This window comes from Marmota marmota, unplaced genomic scaffold, assembly GCF_001458135.2.
Source record: "Marmota marmota marmota unplaced genomic scaffold, marMar, whole genome shotgun sequence".
Taxonomy (NCBI): Eukaryota; Metazoa; Chordata; class Mammalia; order Rodentia; family Sciuridae; genus Marmota; species Marmota marmota.
In genome coordinates, this window is record NW_026000051.1 from 5,104,525 (window position 1) to 5,124,764 (window position 20,240).

General features: G+C 51.4%; 1 protein-coding gene across 1 annotated transcript in view; it reads right to left on the reverse strand.

Moving 5' to 3' along the window:
* Nucleotides 1–17,950: 17,950 nt before the first annotated feature.
* Nucleotides 17,951–20,240, reverse strand: part of Mvb12b (multivesicular body subunit 12B) — a 167,210-nt gene continuing 164,920 nt past the window's right edge. Inside the window, exon 10 of the mRNA XM_048813036.1 lies at nt 17,951–18,078. Within this exon, the coding sequence (XP_048668993.1) occupies nt 17,986–18,078 (93 nt within the window). The 3' untranslated portion in view covers nt 17,951–17,985. The remainder of the gene's footprint in view (nt 18,079–20,240) is intronic.

Here is a 20,240-nt window from a genome sequence, read left to right on the forward strand (position 1 = left end):
TCTCTACCACTGAGCTCCATCCGAAGCCCCTTTTATTGCAAGACAGGGTCTTGCTAAGTGGCTCAGCTGGCCTCAACCTTGCAATCCTCCTGCCTCAGCCTCCAGAGTAGCTGGGATTATAGACATGCACCTCCACACCCAGAAAAATGCAAATGCTTCATCATGACATTTCAGGGGACACTATGATTAGCTGCATCAGCTCTCGTGACCCCAGACCCTCTCCCCATACTCCAGACACACCCGGCTCCTGGACCCAAGAGGACAAGAACCACACTGTTCAGGTCACTACAAATTCTCGGGCACCTTTGGCAGGAGTTGGCTGAGTTCTCGTGAAAGGCGTCACTCCACTCTCATCCTCACACACGTTCACTGGTCATCCCTCCTGGGCCTGGTCATATGCTGGCCCTGGGGAGAAAGAATCCCACCCCCCACTTTCAGTGTCCTGCTCTCTGGCTACTGGGGAGGCAGGTGAGTGAACGGAGCCTTGAACACAGAGGAGACTGCTGGAAGGGACGCTCCTGGGCATGCGGGAGCACCTGGAGGCCACCTGACTTAACCTGGGAGGGGGAGGACACACTTACCAAGAGACTCCCTTGCAAGCTACAGCTTCCCAGAGGAGGTGACCCCATTTAGTCTACATGATAAGGAGCAGGGGGTGGAGGGTTGGCAGGTCACTCCATGCTAGGGGGACCCGAACCAAAGACCAGAAAGGAAGAACCAGCATGGCGTCTGCCATGTCCACTGGGGGTGATTGCCAGTGTCCCCCAGCATGTGTCCTGGGTCTGCCCAGGACCCCACCAACACAGCAGCCAGAGTGAAGGTGGTGATGTGTCTATCCCATCCTCGCTGTCTCCAGATGAAAGCCAGAGCCCTAAGCACGAGGGACAAGATGCTGCCTGGTCTGGTCCCTGTGTTCTTCTGAATTCACCTGGTCACTGTTCCAGCCATTGTCTTTCCTGGGATTGGCCAGACCTCGCAGCTCAGGACCTCGACCAGCTATTCCCTCTGCCAGGAGCACCACACCTGCACTTTCTCAGGTCTCCCCAAAGGTCACCAACAGGGAGGCTGACCTTGACTCCTGTCTCACACAGCCACTCCTGTGGGGATCTCGTTGTCCTTAGTCTGCTTTATTTTTCTCATATTAATGATGCTACCCAAGACAGACAGACAGACAGACACACACACACACACACACACACACAGATTTATTTTTTTTTTTTATATTTATTTTACCTACTAGAATGGGAACCTCAAAAGAACAGGGATTTTGCCTCATTCTGTCTTGTAGCCCCAGTACCAGGCCCACATCTAGGAGAACGTGCTCAGTAGCCCTAAGCAGCTGGGTGTGGCTGGGCACCGGCAGCAGAGAGCCACGTAGCTCAGCAGAGCCTCCAGGATGGAGGAGGAACTGGGGACGGTCACAGTGCCCACCAGGAGGAGGATGGGATGGAGGGAGCAAGGGAGATTGACAACCAGTGAGAAGAAGGGCCCAGTGCAGGCAGGAAACAGTGGAGGATTGGCTACGGGGCTGGGGTGGAGTGGCCAGGCGGACCTATGTCCAGGCTGCTGGCCATGGAGGAAGACGAGGCCATTCCCTGGCCTGGGGAGTCCTTGAAGGGGAGACCCTGGTTTGGACATGTCAAAGCCTGGGCATCCCACTGCAGGTATGTGGAAGGTGAGGGCCAGGGGGGCCTGGAAAGAGGCCTGGGCTGGAGAGAGAGGTCTCTGGTGGGAACATGGGCCATTCTGTCACATCACTGCACTCATCACCTTGGTCCAAACAAGCTTTCCTTGAGTGCTTTGTACGGCCCAGGCCTGGGGCTCGGAGCAGAGGCAGAGTTGGACTTGTTCTGTGGTCCAGGGGCTCTCCACCGCTGAGCTCCGCCTCCAGCCCTTTAATTTTTAGTTTGAGACAAAATCTGGCTAGGTCACCCAGGCTGGCCTTGGATCTGCTCTCCTCCAGCATCTGGCCTACACCACTGTGCCCCACCATGATGGGTCTTTAGTGGTGCTTCTGTAGGATCCAGTGATGCTCTGTCCACGTCTCACAAACAGCTCTCTGGAGAAAAACGCCCAGATCTGTAGAGTTTGCCAGTTTCAGGCTACTGACACGATGTCACCATGGAGCTGGGAGGTGTGGTGACCATCTGCTGTAGTTTGGATCTTCAGGGCCCCCCACAGCTCCCTGTGATAAAGGCTCTGCCTCAGTGTGGCTCTCCTGGGAGCTGGTGGGGCCCCGAGGAGATGGGGCCTAGGTGACTAGGAGGTATTTTGGTCACTGGGTGTGTGTCCTTGGAGGGGACTGGGGGCCCCAGTCTTTCCTTTCTCTTTGCCTCCCTGGCTGCAAGGGGAGCAATTTTGCTCTGCCAAGCACTTTCCCTGTGATGTGCTGTGTGGCCACAGGCCAGAAAGTAATGGGGCCAGTTGATCAGGAACTGAAACCTCCAAAACTATAAGCCCCAATAAAGCTTTTTTCTTTATAAGTTGATTATGTCAGGTATTTGTTACAGCAGCAGAAAGTTGGCTATCACACTCCATCGTACGGTATTTCCACCCCAGGAAAAATAGACATAGGCCCAAGAGCTTAGATGACAGTGTACATCAACAGGAATGGCCAAATTTGAAGTATTCATTACTTTTGATTTGAATATGACCTACTGAATTATAAATTTAAGCCTTGAGCCATGCCTGTGTTGAATAACCAGCCCACAGAATTAATTCCTGAAACAAAGGTTAACAAAAGGCTCTCTTGAAAGCTGGAATGACAATCCCAAGACGTAGATGCTGTCATCAGGGAGATGAAGTGAGGACACTCAGATAGTAAATGGTACAGCTGGGTATTCTTTTTTTTTTTTTTTTCCTGAGAGTCAGGGTCTCGCTGAGTTGCTTAGGGCCTTGATAAGTTGCTGAGGCTGGCTTTGAACTTGTGATCCTCCCTCAGCCTCCCGAGCCACTGGAATTACAGGTGTGCACCACTGCATAGGGTCAGCTAATTACTTCTTGAACAAGTAATTCCTGTCCGAGGGCCTCAGTTTCCTCATCTGTGAAATGGAAACGAGAAAATGTACCTCCCAGCTTGCCACTGGAGATTGGATGAACTAATCCTCATAAATTAGCATTTAGTCAATGCTTGGCAAATGGGCACCAGAGTTGGTGGAGCCCCGAGGAGATGGGGCCTAGGTCACTAGGAGGGCACTGCTGTGATCGTGATGATAATCAGGAACTTGGGCCCTGCCCCACAGGTATTCATGGGCTAGTGAGTGAGGAAGATGGCGGTAAGTGTGTGCATATTCGTAGGATTCAGATTCAGAAGGACCCTGCGTGGAGGCTGCGTTTGAATAGGACTAGCCTGAGAGAAGGCCGTCTGTGGGGTCGGGGCGAGGCATTCCGGCTGACGGTCCTCAATAAGCAGAGGAGGAGGCAGAGGGGCATCTGGAGCTCAGGCTGCCTGGAGATGAGGCGGGAGCTGACTGGAAGCCTGCTGAGTTGGCAGGAGCCTGGACTTTCTTCTGAGGGCAGTAGGGAGCCTCGGCAGACTGTCGGGCAGGGTGTGGCAGACTCAGATGGGCCTCTTGGAACACCGGTGGGACTGCAGTGGGGGGGAGGCCAGGAGGGGCAAGAGTGGCCGCAGCGGCCATCCAGGGAGCCTGGCTGGGGCTGAGGGTGTCCAAAGACACAGGCTCCCTGGCCCCTCCCTTCGGGCACCTACTGGGAAGGGCAGCCGGACTCCCTCCCCTTCTGCCCCTGCCCAGTCCCAGCAGCTAATCCTAGTGACACTGGGTCCTGGGGCTGGGGCGGGGCGGCCGGGCAGCTGGCCTCAATTAGCTGGGGAGCCGGGTCTGGACAGTGTCATTAGGAGAAAACCAGAGCCCGGTCATAAACTCTAATGAATGCATTAATGGAAGGCTTGTGCGCCTCAAAGGGGAAAAAAAAAGTGGGTCTAAATAAAGTTATTAACACAGCCCACCTGTGTTCGGCCCTCGGCCTCTATTGTTCAAATAGCCCATTAGCTCCCGAGGCAGCCGGCCTTGGAAGGCAGCCTCCTCTCTGAAGCAGACTTTAACTGCGTTCATATGATTCAATTAGATCCCGCAGTCCTGATGCAGAGGCATCGCTGGTCTTTCATCTTGGTAATGGCCTGCAGGCTGGAGCGGGGCGCAGGGGGTTAAAAAGCCGGGCTGGGAACCTGCCCGTGGCCCGACTTACCCCTGCACCCAGAGGGGTCTCAAGTGAGGTTCCCGGGGCAGCGCCCCGCATCCCGCCCACCTGCTCACGGATGCTCGTCCCTGCCTGGGATTCGCACTCAGACCCCCTCGTGCATTCTCCATCAGGTATGGGGCCTGTCACCCCCCATTCCACCCATCCCCCTTGACCAAGGGCCATGGCCCCCGACTCCACTCAGCCAGCCCTATTAATAAAGAGTTAAGAAAATTCATTAGGAAGTGGGCCTTTTATAGATTCTGTTAAAGCCTTCTTCCTACTTCTGTCACTGAGAAAGGATAAAAATCCTTTTATCACTCTACAACTTGTTAATGTCCCGCCCCGGGAGCACTTCATCTGTAATAAACATCTTCACAAAATATGCATCCCCGGGGAGCAGCGTTAATTTCCTCAAGGCCTCACACATGTGAGGGATTTTATTGCCTGCAGGTGCTTCACGATATTGCGTGGGCTTCTAATAATCGGCCAGTAAACCGCAGGTAGCGCCTCTGAGAGCGATGGCTCTGTGCACCTGTCCACAAAGGGCCTCCACACATACCGCACCTCCACCTCCAAGGCCCAGCCCTGGCCCGGCCGCTCCCGAGCCCGACCTGCCCCCCACCTGCCCCTCAGGACGCTGACAGGTAAGTTCTCAAAGTCTCTCGCCTCCTTGACCCACTTCCAGAACGTTGGGGGAGCCGGGATTTGCTTCCCTTAGTGCCAGGAAAATCCCCCCCAGAGCCTGCAGGCTCGGCAGGGAGGGCAAACACGGGGCACGGGACCTGCTCTCTCTAACATTTCTTGGGTCTCTTCCCTCACTCGTCCCGAGTCCCTCCTGTTCCGCTCTGCCATGGAAATGTGATTATCGACAGATTTAACTCCCCATTTTCTTAATAACTGAGATGGAGGAAAAAGCGAGCTTGCCTCTCTCCTAAGTGCGATTCAGACAAAATGGGTTTTGCATATCTTAAGGGCAATTTTCCGAATGTTAAAAATAATTGCTAGAAAAACGCGTCGTATAGCTCAGTCAGGAGGAAAAAAATCACTCAAGGAGTAATTAGAAGTTTGCATTTAATAAATATCTTTCTACTCTCTGGGATTCACTCCAAGTTTTGATCCTCAGATGAATCGCGAGGTCCATGCTGGGTGTCTGTCTGCGGTCGTGGTACATGGCCGGGAGCTGGGGTGCCACTGGGACTCATTCCTAAAACAATGTGAGCTGGGGACCAAGCTGCAGGCTCCTGGGGCATCGCAGGGGGTGGGGTGGGGGTGGGGGTGGAGGGGCTGCTCGGGTGGGAGCAGAGGACTGACAAGATGACCTCTCCAGCTCCTCCTGGGAGAGGTGGCTCTGAGGACCAGGCTGGGGACAGTACGATCACTTCTAATCAAAGGCAGCTTATGCTGTCTCTGGACACTAAACACGGGGCATTTCCAGGTCACCTCCACGCTGCTGGGTCTCTGAGAAACAGGACCTGAGGTTGGGAGGTGGTGGGAGTGCCCGGGAGCTTGGTTCTTTGTTCAGATCTGTGACCCCGAGCGTGGGTGTTACGTCCCCTGGCCTTGTCAGCTAGGTACCCACAGTGACTTGGGCCATGCACATGCCACCCTGGGGAAGCCTGGGAAGGGGGAGGCCACTGGACTTGGCCCTCTCGTGGCTGGCAGGGACACCACACGGGTCCACAGAGACTTCCAGGAAGAGCCCTCAGATGGACCTCGGGAGCACCGAGGAGGAAGCGCTAGTCTGGCAGGCCCCTCCTCCCGAGCCAGCTCGCGGAATCCGCCAGGCCCAGCGTCCAGGGCTCCAGGGTAGAGCCCAGCCCAGACAGGCCTGCACATGGCTGGCCCGGGGTGAGGAACAGTGACGCAACCGCACTGTCCCTCTGCGCGGCGCCAGTGAGGAGGTGAGCCCACCGCCCTGCACGGCTCTCGTGGGTCAGGCCCGAGCCTCAGGGCTGTGTGTCTGGAATCTTCTTAAATACACCTGGCAGGTGAGGGAGCTGAGGTCTGAGAGGCCGTTTGCCCAAGGTCACCGATGAGGGTCGAGATGTTGAGGATGGCCTAGAACAGAAGCAGAGGGCTCCACCTGAGTCCCCTCCTGGCCTCCACCAAGCCTCCCAGGAGAGTGATAGTCCCCATTTTCCTAACGACAAGCTGAGGCTCAGCCGGCAAAGATGGGGGCCTGGCTTGGCCCTGACAGTGGCCTCCTTTCCCCCTACACGGCTGCTCCTCCCCCACCTCCCTGGCTGGGAAGGGAGAGGGGTCATTCACCACCTGCCCCCACCTCCACTGGTCAGCCTGGCCCGGCCCTGCAGAGTCGTAGGAGGGCTGGGGAGCCTGGAGCAGCTTCAGAGTCACCGTGGACATGATGAAAGCCCTAGATGGTGGGGCCCAGCTGAAAGGTTAGAGGAAGAGGGATTATTCTGCCCAGGGAGCGGAAGGCCCAGGGGGCAGGGGCCCTGGCTAATGGAGAGCACCAGATGCTGGCCAGCTGTGCTCTGTCTCCCTGGAGGCCCAGCAGGACCAAAGGGCTTGTCCTACAGCAGGAGGGAGTTGAGAGGGATAGGAGAAAGAACTGGCTGAAGGAATGGTTAGGGTTGAAAGAGTGACGGAGCCTCACTCTGAGGAGCTCCTACCTGGCTCTTGGGAGCTGAGGGGGTCCGTAGGCCAGGAAGGCAAATGGTGATGATACGTGGCTTTTATGTGCAGTGGGCGGAGGGCCACTGGGAGAGTTAGCCTTGAGAAACTTGCTCTCGTCTTCTGAGTTCCCCCCACGCCCACCCACCTGCCATGTGGACCAGAGGCTGAGTCCCCGGGCAGGGCTGGTGAGCCTCTGAGGCCGTCTCCCAAGTTTGGTGCCGCCCATGAGAAGTCAGGGAAGCCACAGGGCTCAGAGGCCGGACCCCAGGGGCTGGGAGCAGGGGCCCACAGTCATGTCAAAACCTTCAGTGGCCAAAGCTCCTAAAACGTCATGTGCCCTCACCCTCAGAGTCGTTAAAATAAGTGGCACTGCTCTGTGAGGCGGGTTTTAGGGAGGCCTGCGAGTTCTGGTCCCTCCACCAGGAATAGTGGGTGCTTTCAGCCTCAGCACCTCACAAGCCCCCGACTCGGAACAAGAAAATACAAAGGGCTGGGACGCGGCTCAGTGGTAAAGCGCCTCTGGGTTCAGTCCCCAGCACCACACGAGTCTTGGTGTCCCTGTTCCGCTGGTGGCCTGAACACACTGCTGTCTGTGGGGTGCCCAGCCCGGCCTCCTCCTAGGGCTGCGTGTCCTCGTGGTCAGGCAGGGACGGCGTCTCTAAGCTGTGAGGCTGGTGGACAGAGGTGTGAGGAGACCTGGAAAGGCCCCTCAAGGCTGGTACACGGCGACCCCCTGCCCTTCCTCTAGGTCTCGGGCCTCATCCCAAACCTCAACTGGTGGGTGCAGAGCGAGGAGGTGAGGGGCCCTTCACAGCAGCCTGCGGCCCGCCAGTCTTGGTTCCCAGCCAGACACAGCGGCTGTGTCTTCATGGACTCAGTTTAGCTTCTAGAGGAAAAAATGGGATGTCGCTGCTCGGCTTCCTCAGCCCTATTTAGAGCCCAAGCCTAGGGCTCTCCGGAAAAACCCAGGATGCGCCATTAAACGTGAATATCAGATAAAAAGGCAGGACTCATTTTTAGCCTAAGTATGTCCCATGTAATTTTGGGGATACTTACACTAAAAAAAAGTCACTTATTTATCTGAAATTATAATTTAATGGGGCACCCTTATTTTTATTTGCCAAATTTGGCAACACTCCCCAGAGCCCCTTCTTCACTGGGTGGCCCCATCCCCTCCTCAGGGGAACCTTCCGGGCTCCTTCTCTGGCAGCTGAAACCCCGTCAGAGCCACTTGCTCTCAGCTCGTGGAGACACTAGGAGGCTGTGATCATCCCCTTTCTGCTGCAAAAGGGCAGAAAATGCATTTCCTTGTGACATTGTTCTCGTGATATATATTTTTGGAGGAGAACTGCTCACGAGGGGAATGACTTTTCGGGGAAATGAGCCATTTTTGAGCTTGCCATGTGCAGAGGGCTCGGTGATGCCGGCCAGCGCTGCCTCTGATCTCGGGTTTCTTTGGAAGGATGTGGAAACCAGTGGAAGGGAAGCTTTCCGTCTGGTGCCTCTGGGATCGTCTCGGTTTACAGTTTGCTAGGACACAGGTGGATTTTTAAGGGTTAAAATGGAAGGAAAAAAAATGCCCCCCAAAGTTCCCTGAGTGGCCCTGGGAATATGGTTCCTGGGATCAAGGGGATTTCATTTTTCAAATTGTTGAGGGCTTTCTTTTTTTTTTTTTCCAAAAAATTATTTCCAAAAGGGCCATTGCAATTGCATAAGATATTGAGAAAGGCTTTTTCTTTTTCTTTCTGGACAAAGATGTTAAAGACAAATTGTTTGAATGGAACAATTGGGAATAAAACATTTGCAGAGTCAAATATCAACTGACCACGAAAAAGGGAAACACAAAAAGGAACAAAATTGCACACTAGACACAGCCCTGGCATTAGATTTTCTTAAAGGTATTTTAATGTTTGAATTTCTACTTTGGGATGCTAGTCTATAATCATATTTAGCTTCAAAAATGCCATAACTGAAACTTCAACCCTTGACTACTTTCTCTTACTTTTTTTCCAAGCATTTGATGGCTTTTAAAATTATTTTGAAAAATTAAAATATATATATATATATATATATATATATATATTAATTATATTTTTTTTTTAGTTGTAGATAGACACACCTTTATTTTGTTTATTTATTTTATGTGATGCTGAGGATCAAACCCAGGGTTTCACATGTGCAAGGCAAGGACTCTACTGCTGAGCCACAGTCCCAACGCCAAAATTTTCAAAAAAAATTTCGAAATTTTTAATGGATTAAAACCCATAAAATTTGTAAGTATCAATGGGGTACCATGCTTGATGTAAATATCACAATGTTTAAATCAGGTTACATGTATTTATGTCCTCAAAGACTTATCATTTCTTTGTGGTGAAAACTTTCAAAATCCTTTGTTCTCTGTTTTGAAATGCACGGTACATATTGGCCTGTATAGACGGCCTTCTGTGCAACTCTTGTGCCTACCTGACTATAACTTAGTCCTCATCAACCAAACCTTACCCAGTGTCCCCGGGTCACTGTTGTCACTGTTGTACTCTCGATTTCTACGAGATCAACTTTTCTAGATTCCACACGAGTGAGATCTTGCAGTACTTGTCTTTCTGCCCCGACTTTTTTTTTTTTTTTTTTAAACATCTTCCTGGACCAAGAGAAATATTCCAATGTGGGGGAGATCATGTACTCAGATATTTCCTTTCTAGAATGGTCTTCAAAGGCAATCAGGTTCTGCTCTCAAGACGGCACGTTTTGCAAAGGCCAAAAAAACAAAACAAAAACCTAAAAGAATTTCCTAGTCCCAGTTTCCACCAGAATCCAAACCAAGTGTGTTTCTTCAGACTTGGCAAGGTCCCAACTATGGGACCTGTCACTGAGGGCAGAGCCCTGCCGAAACCCAAGGGATGGACACCGGAGCCTGTACCCCACTTCCCATCCCTCTTCCCTCTCGGAACGTAGACCCCAGATGGATGCTCAGCCCCAGCCTGGAGCCGGGAGGTGCCGCTGGATGTCAATTACAGCCCAATTCCAGAGGTGCCATCAAAGAGTTAACCAGGATGTCCCAGTGCGCAAATGTGGGATAATTGGGAAACAAATTCTACAAACATCTTGAAAGGGGCAAAAGACCTTTGATCTTGCCGTGGAGGGGGACATTGCCATGCCGTCTGCCTCTGGGGCCTGCACACATCTCAGGCCGGAGGATGGCATCTTTTGGAGAAATCAGCCGACACCTAATTCCATTGAACCTTAATTATCCTAACTGGTTTCGTATGGCCGAAGGCATTTTCCCCAAAGATTAGAGGAGAAGGAGGGACTGACAAAATAATTAAATATGCAATTTGCCAAGCGTGGACAATATAGCTTTGAAATCACCTTTTCAGGAAGTTTTACCGCTTGTTCATTGACATGTATATTGCAGACTTCAGACTTTTATTTAAGCTCTTTTGATTGCCTTAATGGATTAATACCCGAGTACCATCAGCGAGGGGCAGAGACTCGGGCTGTTTCTAATTTCACGAATATTGCGCCCGCTTCCTCTGGTGTTATGACAAAAACAAGTATATCGGCCTTGCCTTCTCACTTCAAGCAACATGCTGATCCCCCAAATAATTGCCTGATGGAGGAATCCGCGTCTCACACGTGTTGTCCGTTACAGGAAACTCTCGTGGTGCCAGGGCTGGGGCGCTGGCGGTGGCCTGGGCAGGCCTGGGTTGCGTGCTTTTGGGTCTTGGATCCATTTGGGTGGTATTCTCAAAATGAGTCTGTCTCCGGACAGCAGGATGCCTCTCAAACTAAGGCCCCGGCAGCATCCCGGGGTGCGGAGGAATGTGTTACTGTCCTTGCTTATAACTCCTGACATGGGTAAGAAACATTCCACACGGCTGGGGGTGGGGGAGGCTGCTCGTCGGGATTTGGAGAAGAATCTCGGCTGGGCTCAGACCCTGCAGCCTCCAAGGGAGGCATCCGGAAACCGGAGCTGGGAGTTGGCTCTGAGGGAATAGTTTGCATTCTGTACTCGTGATGGGGAGAGTCAGAGTCCATGAGGGGGAATCGGCGGGAATGAGCTGGCTCCCCTCCCATCTTTTGGCCAAGCTGGGTGTCTGGAGGAATCCGCGTCTTGGGGCCTCCTCCGGGGACCTGAGGACGGGGCTCCTGGGGGCGATTCCCTCTGGTCTGGGACACCTATGTTATCCAGTGGGCAGGAGGAGATCACTGTGGACTTGCGGAGGTGTCCAGTTCGAGGATCGGTGGAATGGAGGGAACCTAGAAAAAAGACCCAGAGGCCGAGGAGGGACCTGCGTGGCCGGTCGGGTACGCGCACAGACTGCGGGCTTGCCTTTGAAGGAAGGGCAGGGCCCAATTGTCCCCGGGATGTGCCCAGTGGCCTGGCCTTTTCATCATCTCAGAACTCCCTAATGAGGCTGCGGCCTCTCCTGGTGGGAGCCTCGCTCCAAGGCGGACAGACCGTCTGGGATGAGTTACCGCCTTTCCTCTTTCCCTTTTGAACCCTGCGGTGGTTTTGCTCTTTCAAGGCAAGCAGATCAGGGACAAAGTCTCTGGTCTCTGTCCTCGGGCAGCACAGGCCATCCCACCTCCTGGGACACTCGGGTGTCGGGGCAGGGAGACGGTGGACCCTGTGGGGACCCTGGCCTAGGCCACTGGCAGCTGGTGAGAAGGGGGACTTGCAGGACTCCATCTTCAGACCCCAGCATAGGCACCACCCAAACCGTACCTCAGCAAAGCACCGGCGCCCTGGGCCCTGGTGTCAGGACGCGCACAGGCCTGTGATGACAGCGGCATTGACGATGATCACGCCAACTCCCGGTGTGCTCCTCTGCGCCAGGCCCTGAGCCAAGCGTTTGAGGGCACTACTTACTACAGGAGTGCTCTGTGCCCTTTTATAGCAGAGCAAACGGGCTCAGAGTCTGGTGGCTTATTGGTCGGAGGCAGGAGGGGACCAGGTCTTGTCAACACAGAGTCCCCCTTTCAACTATTGGCCTTCTCCCCAAAGGGGTGGGAGCCCCAGCTGGCCCTCAGGCCCTCTGGACACACCACATTTCTAGGTGGACAATCCCGCCTGTGTTTCCTCTTGCCAGCAGTAAAAGGTAGCTACAATCTGGATCATGGGCCCCTGGATACCTACCCTTGCCATCCTGACCTCCCACTATAGAATGCAGTGTCCAGGGGTGGGCAGTGCTGAGCCTCACACTGGGGCAGCAGGACAGGAAAGACCCTGGGTCTACAACAGCTGCCCCAGGAGGACCCGCAGCCAGGGGACTTGTCTTTGATCTCCGATGAATAAAACAAACACCCTGGGGTAGCCCTGTTATGGGGGGGTGGGGGTGGGGAGCCCCTCCTTCCCCGCCAGAGAGGCTGTCCTGCCCGCGCTGGGGATTCTCATGGGAGACATCCTGGTTTCAAAGGCAGCTTCAAAACACCTGCCCCATCTCCTAGCCCCAGCTGCCTTCCTCCTGGCCGGGTCCCACCTGCTGGCCCTCTAAGCTTCTCCCCTGGGGCGCCTCAACCTTCTCTAGGGAGCAGCCTCCCAGGAAGACCAGAAAGGCAGGTGGAGACCACCCCAGTCCCTTGTCCCTGCTCTCTGCGGGCTGCCACTCTGTAAGGAGTGACTACCTCTTTAGAACTTGTGACAGAGAGGGCACTGGCTGTGAGCGCTCCTTCATGCCAGGGAGGGGGGCGTGGTCCTGCATGCCTGGTGGGGCTCTGATTCTGACTGTAATGGTTTCTGTGCCACCCACTTCACAGGTGTTTTGGGACACACACCGTGAGGGGAGAGCTGGGGCCAGGTCTCCTACTGAAGTGGCTGGTCACAGCCTTCCCAGGGGTTCTCCTGGGTCCCTACAGGTGGAGTAGGCGAGAAGCTTCATGACCGTGTCTTACTGGGCTCAATCCTCAGGACGTCTCCATGGGGAGAGGGAAGGTGAGCTCATATCCCACCAGAGGCATGGCCCTGGGGCTTGAGTCACTTGGTGGTGAGAATGTCAACATGTAGAAAACTCTAAAGAACAGTCATCCCCGCTTCCTGAGGTGCTAGTTACCTGTGGTCGACCTTGCTCCAAAAAATTAAATATCCACACAACTTTTATTACAGTACATGACTATACTTGTTCTGTTTTATTATAATGTATTTTGTTAATTCCTACTGCCCAATTTATAAACTGAGCTTTATCACAGGTCAGTGTAGACAAAAACATCATGTGTATACAGTTGATATGCAACACACATAAACCACCCATGGTTTCAGGCATCTCAGGACATGTTCCTGGGAGATGATGGGGTGGGGGGGCAGGGGGAATATACCGTGAAGGCTTATGTTCCCACCCCTGGATTCCAAAGTCATAAACATTTCACTGTCTTTGCTTTACGATGTATACGTACGTCTCCATCTATGACTTTTTTTACTGTAAGTTTGAAAATAGGTTCTAGACATTATCCCTAAATACTTCAGTGTGTATCTCTGAGAGGAAGATAGTCTATTAACCACTTGCCACTTGAGGAGATAATGAATAGTAATCCAAGAGGTAGGGATTTTGAGAGTTCATCAAGACATCAGATTGGTATCTTAGAAAAACAAGAGATCCTGAAGAACAGTATTGTTTGAAAGAGTCCCTTTGGTTTTGGTCCTCTGCAGAGCAGCTGGCGAGAGTAGACTGACACTGGTTATAAAATCTATGCATTCCATACAAGTAAGGGCTGCACACAGTAGGTGCTCAGCTGTGTTGTTAATCGTGGGAACATAAAAGGAGCCCATCGGACCACAGAGCTCATCTCCAAAGCTACCTCCATGCTGAGCGTGGGGGGCTGCTCTTCTGGCTCTGCCCTGCCCTGCCCACAGGAGGGGGCAGGTAGGGAGAGGGGGCCTCAGCAAAGTCCAGAGCTGGTTTGGATCTCTGTGGGACATGGGATGATTGGAGTACCCCCAGGTCCCTGGCTCCCCTTGGAGCATTAAAGCTAGGTTTTGGCAAGGTCTAGGTGTGTTCCCACATAGGTGAGTCCACACCCTGTGTGACGTTAGAAGTGGGGTTTGGGTACAAAAGAATATTATTCAGCCTTTAAGAGAGGAGATATTTTGACCCATCCTATGACATGCATAGACCTAGAGGACATTCTGCTAAGTGAAATACACCAGCTGCAAAAAGATAATATTGTATGAGTCCACTTCTGTGAGCTCCTTAGAGAAGTCAGACTCGGAGACAGAAAGTGGCTTGGAGGTGGCCAGGGGCCGAGGGGGAGGAGGAATAGGGAGTTAGTATTTAATGGGGACTGTTTCAGTTTTGCAAAATGAAAACTGCTTTGGAGATGGATAGAAGTGCAGGTGGCACAGATCTGGGAGTGTGCTAATCATGCTGAGCTGCACTTAAAAATGGTTAAGAGGGCAAATTTTGTTATGCGTATTTTAGCACTTCTTTTTTTTTTTAAGTGGGATTTTGGTGTCTGTGACTAGGTACATTATACAGTTTCCCATTTCAGATGATGGTGCGTCCCCCTACCCCACCCACCTTTTGTGACATTACGGCTCACGGTTGTTCCTAGGGAAGCCAGAATATTGTCAACTGGAGACAATCTAATGAAGCCAAAGCCATGCTTCGGGGATGGTATGAACATAAGACCCCAGACTTGCTGGTTTCTGGAAATGCCACTGCGCTGGAAACGCGTCTCACCAGCCAGGAATGAAACCGAGGCATTTTGTCAAAGGAAAGAACTTGATGAAAAATTGGTATATGAAAGCCGATTTTTGGCATGTTTTCACGTTTTAGTTTGTCAGAACACAGGGTAATAAATGTTCAACATGTTGTTTATTATTATGTATGGCTGATTTCTTTAGGATGACGATCCCCTTTTACAGTTCACCATAGAGTCATGCAGGGTGGGGTGGGAGTTCTAGAAGAATTCTAGAATGGGAGAGATGTTTTACATTTTATCCCAGCAGGACCATGGGGAAAGTGGTTTTTATTAAAAAAAAATATACAGAATAAACAGAGGAGGGGCATCCCAGGCCCAGTCCTCCCACCATGTTTGGGTTGGGGGGGTCATTATGGCACGGGGCTTTCTGGGGCCCTAGTCAGGAAGCCCAGGATGGTGGCTGGGGGAGCCGGTATATGCTCTTGCTGATCCCCGGTGGCTGAGACTGAACTCTGGGGCCGTCTTTGTTCCTGGCCTGATGTCTGGGTGGCTGGGAGCAGCCAGGCAGCCCAGAAGCCAGTTTCTCCCGCCCCCAATCCCCTGTGCTGTGTGGATTCCCCATTGCCCGTCCTGTAGGAGAAAGGACCAGTGCGTGAGTTTGCTTTCTTTTCAATTCCTTCAGAAGATTTGGGTTGTAGCCGTGGGTCCCACGGTCCTCAGTGCACCTGGGCATTGAGTCTGGGTGAGGGTCCCACGTTTGTGTGCTCAGAATCCATGCCTGAACTGGCTGAAGTGGACAGGAGATGATCTGGCATCTGACCTCAGGGTTGAAGAAGATGGGCAGGCTTCCAGGGACATAGGGAACTGGGCTCTGACCCGAGCTCCATGATCCTGGTCAAAGTCAGGACACTTACTAAAACCCAAGAGGGTCCACCTCTCCTTGGAGGGAGCTGGGGCCTGGTGCCCCAGGGCCAGGCTCTTGGCTGAAGTTTGTGTATGTGCCAAGTCATGGCTCCAGCCTTCCACTTCAGTGCCAGGACCCTCTTTGGGAGGTTCCAGACCAGGGAACCAGGATCAGGGTAGTAGGGCAGCAGGTTCAGGGAGCCTTCCTGGGGAGAGAGGCGAGGCACTGGTCTGCGAGGCACTGGTCTGCGGCTCTCCAAGAGTTTCCATGTGGGTTCTGAGAGGAGGGCACAAAGACGGAGGCTCCTAACCCTGAGGCTGGATTGGGTGGGACTGAGAGCAGTACAGTACTCCCGACTCTGGCTGCACCTTGTCCTTTGGCATTTGGGGAGTTGGTGGAGGGGCTTGGAGGAAGGAAATGGGCCTCCCTTCCTTCAGGGCCATGTGTGCTACATTCCTGCTTTTGAGCATAGATATTGGCCAACAGGAGATGAGGAGGCTGGTTAGGGGACAGTTTGGGGTCCTCCCCCAAGATACAGTTCAGAAATACACCCAGCCCACCCTCCAGGGCCCCCTGTCACCACCGGTGGTAGGAAATGCTTCTAAGAAAGTGGAGATGGATCTGAGAGCCCTGGTGGAGAGTGGCGTGTCCCAGCCAGGCCACCGTCTGCTCGCAGAGGGGCACTCGGCTCCTGCCCCTTCTGACCCGAAGCTCCTCCAGCGCCGCCACCACAGCCTCCAGCCGGGCAGCGGATCCTCCATAAAAGGATAAGGATCGCATTCTTCACTTTTTAAGTCGCACAAAAGCTGTATGCATAATTAATGTGCAATAAATGTGAGCGGCTGGAAATTAACTAAATGAAAAAAGGAATATACTTAATTGTGAAAATTTAATTTTGCCTTTATTCTTTTTCTTTCTTTCCCTCTCTCCCGCCCCTCTCCCCTGGCCTTTTACAACTTGTTATATTCTCGGGCCATCAGATCTTGCTGGAGATCGGAGTGTGAAGAAATCGCCTCCTGACCTCTTGCCAGGGAGCCGAGGATGAGATTAGTTCTAAGCCGCAGCCCCGGCAGAGGGTCCGAGAGTGCCCACGAGCAGGGTTATTATGTCACACAAAGGAATCTTGGAATCATCCCTCACGACCGTCCTTGGGGGATCTTGGTGCCTGATTTCCAAGGCTTTGATAGATGCAATTTTGAGAGTTGCTTTTGGAAACTTGGAGAGCAAGCCCCCCACGGTATTTAAAATTCCTAAAATGAATTCAGCGTTTGAGAAGTCAAAAGACTCCGTAAATTTACATATATTCGAGCAAAATATTTTAAGCAATAACAAAGGCTCCCTTCTTGTTCTCCTAATTTTTTAAAGGACAAGATCTTTTCTAGGTGGTAGGATTGGGTGCTGAAATTTCCCAGTGGAAAAATTTACTGGTGTACCCTTATTGTCACATTTCTTAATAAAACTCGGGGATTGAACTTCAAGAAATAACTCATCTTCTTGAAAGAGAATTTAAAAAAATATATATATTTTAAGAATAAAACTCTGTTGATAGAGATTTTAAAATGTGATTTATTTCACATACAACAACAATAACCCAAAATATCAAATCCTTGGAAATAAATCACTGCCGATCCCATCTCCCTATGTGCCAGCTGTTCCCTGCTCCTGCCCTCGTTCCCAGCCCTGGTCTATATCAGCAGATAATTTTTCAAGTAGCAGGAGAATCAGACGGAATCCAGAGTCATTTCAGATGTTGGGGCAAAAATTCTGTTTTTCAAAACACTCTAGTTTGTCCGGGACCGTTCACACCTGGCCCTTCTCATCTTTGCAAACAGTAATTCAGGATGTCTCCAGGTCATCCTATCACCAGATTAATTAATAACAAAATAAGCACAGAAGTCGCTTGTTGCCACTTCCACCCAGGTACCCGGTCCTGCTTAGGTGAGCTGCTGTCATCCGGGAGCTTCCTACAACCGGATCTGCAGCCGCACTTCACTCCTGACTGGCCAGCCGTGTGTGTGCTCCACCGCAGCCCAGCCGGTAGATGTGCTGCCTCTATGAACAGGTGGCCCTCAGGAGGCTGAGGACAGGCGGTGGGCTGGGGCAGCAGGCAGATTCTGCAACCATCTTTAAGGACCAGCTTGGTTCCAGCCCAGACCCTCCACTGGCACCCAGCGGGGCCCCAGACAGATCTGTGCATTAAACAGCTTCTGACACTAAAAATCCAGGTCTGCTGGCTGTTGTCATAGGAATGCAATATCCTCTGGAGGTCCCCTTATTAAAACCAAGGCTCACTGCTGCTGCCCGGGATAGATTTCTATTCCATTTGTATTGATCACGGGGAAATGTCTCATTCCCTGGTTGACAAATACTGCCAGCAGGGAGTTTGTGTTGTGAGGAAAACATTTGTTTCCACAGTGATTTGGGAACCCTGCCCTGGGACTGTGGTCATATTCTGGGGGCATGAAGGGGAAGCGCTAGCTATGATACAGTATTACAAGTGGAGAATTCCAGTCTCGCACAACAATAGAGTCTGCAGGGGGCTTCAGAAATCATCTCCTGCAGCCAGTTCATTTCACAGATTCAGGGTCAAGGGAAGGGACTAGACTTACCTAGACTATGTCACGGATGTAGTAGTGCCTCTGGGAACTTATTCTGGAGATAACTCCTGTCGGGATAGGCAGAGGATATTCATCATCACAGCACTGTTGGGAAGGACATAAATGTGGAAAACCACCTCAATGTCCACCACAGAAGACTGCATAAAAATTATGGTATCAGATAGAATCATGTTAAGTTGATGTCTTTGCTGGTCAACAATGGCTGGACACTGACAGCCATACGTGGGTCCATCTGCTGCATCTATTGCCTAGAATGGCATGCAGTCTTAGAAATGAGATGAACAAGCTCCCAAGTATATTATTAAATGAAAAAAGCAAGCCACAGGCAATGTACCTGTTTCACTCCATGTGTATTTTTAAAATGCAAACATACATACATTGCTGGGATAAGCCTCTGTTGTTTGGAAGGAGACGTGAGAAATTGTCCAAGCTGGCTGCCTTGGGGACCTGAAGAGGGGGCTGAGCAAAGAGTGACAGCAAGGATGACTGTCACTTTGTGCCTTTGTGCCTTCTGAATTTCATGTGTACAGTAGGTATCAAGTTGCCATTTAAAGAAAGATCCAAATGTCAGTGGAAAGCCCCTCATCAGGAGTGAAGAACTTCGCAGGCCCTGCGGCCCCAGAAGTGGGCTTCAAGGCACTTCATCTCTCAGAGCCTCAGTTTTTTCATCTGCCAAGTGGGGGTAATGATGGCTTCTACTTCCTAGAGTGGAACTGGAAGTTTCCTTGAGACAAGAATGAGAAAGCTCGGCCCCGGGGCCCAGAGAAGTCAGTGAATGTTGCGTGTGATTATAAACGACAAATCATCTCACACACACATGTGAGTCCTTCTACTGACTTGCTTGGCACTTTGGTTTTCTTGGAAGAGACATTAAAAATAGCTGCGTGTGTTCAGAGTCTAGAGCTGAGACTGCTGAGCGTTATGTCTGTTTGGGGGACCGTTTGGGGGCAGTGGCGACTCGGCCCACGCTAAATTTACAGGGTGGGTCTGAGGCTTTTTTTTCTGAACTGGTAAATGGTCTTCCGCATCTCTGTGTACACAGGCAGGTGAACTAATAGAATTAAGCTTATTGGTTTAATTCCTCTGGGCCCCCTTGGCGAAGGGAGAGCAGCTGGATGAATATTTTAATTAAGCTCTGACACCCAGAAGTCAAAGTCCCCGAGTGGTCCCATTGGGCCATGTCTCGAAGTTTGGGGTTTAATCAAGTGCGGCCTCAGAGTTCAGATTTCTTCCTGGACAGAAATATGTCATTAGGCGTCCAAGATTTCCACTGGAAAAAAAAAATACAACTTGACTGCATTCTCTCTAGAGAATGACACGGTGATTCGATTAGCCCTTGTTCCTTGACATCGTGCCCACTTTATTAACTTCTGCTTTGCTTTTAAGCAGGCAACTACTGTTTCACTTCCCTGAAGAAGCTCATAATATTATAATTCAAGTGTCAGGACAGATTAGGTTAAACGAACTGTGTAATTCCCGAAGGAAAACAAACTTCAAAACGGACGCGGTTAGCCTTGTAACATGTCATGGGTTGCATTAGCGTCGTGCGGGCGATTCCGTCACCTAATGTGCTAAAGTTGGCTCAGATGTCCCCCCACTCTGCAAGGTGAGAAATTACTTAGCTAACAAAACATTTAGTTTTCCCCTCTTTGCATTCTTTCTTTATGAGATCCTGGAAGTGACATTTTCACCAAAAAATCTCTGCGCTTATTTGTGAAAAATGTATATTAAAACCAAAACCCATCAAATGGAAAGAAATCACAGATGGTTTTATTCACAAGCAGTAGAATTAATGGCCTCTCTTCTCTTTATAAATATTAGAAGCAGATGAGTTCATTACGATTTCACCCTAATAAAGAAAACCTGCTTGATTTTGACAAGACATCGACTTATCTAATATATCTACTAAATAACAAAGCTACTTCCCGCCCGTAAAACACAGCCCGAAATCACCGGCGTTACCTGGGCGGCTTCTAAATTAATGAAAAACACTCCAATCCCCAATTCTGCAAGAGAAAGGGCGGGTTGGGTGGGAGGAGATGGAATCCAAGGGATTTTTGAAAATGTGACTGATTTTGCAAAGAGAGGGTTTTGAAATGTTTACTTTGTGGTGGTTTGAAATTTTTACATCTTTCAACAAAGCGGCCGAGAAGTGAAACCATCTGAGGGGGCTTTTCAAAAGCGCGATTCAGCAGAAGCTGGAAGCCGAGGCTCTTTATCTGGGCGATCTGCGCGCAGCTCTGGGC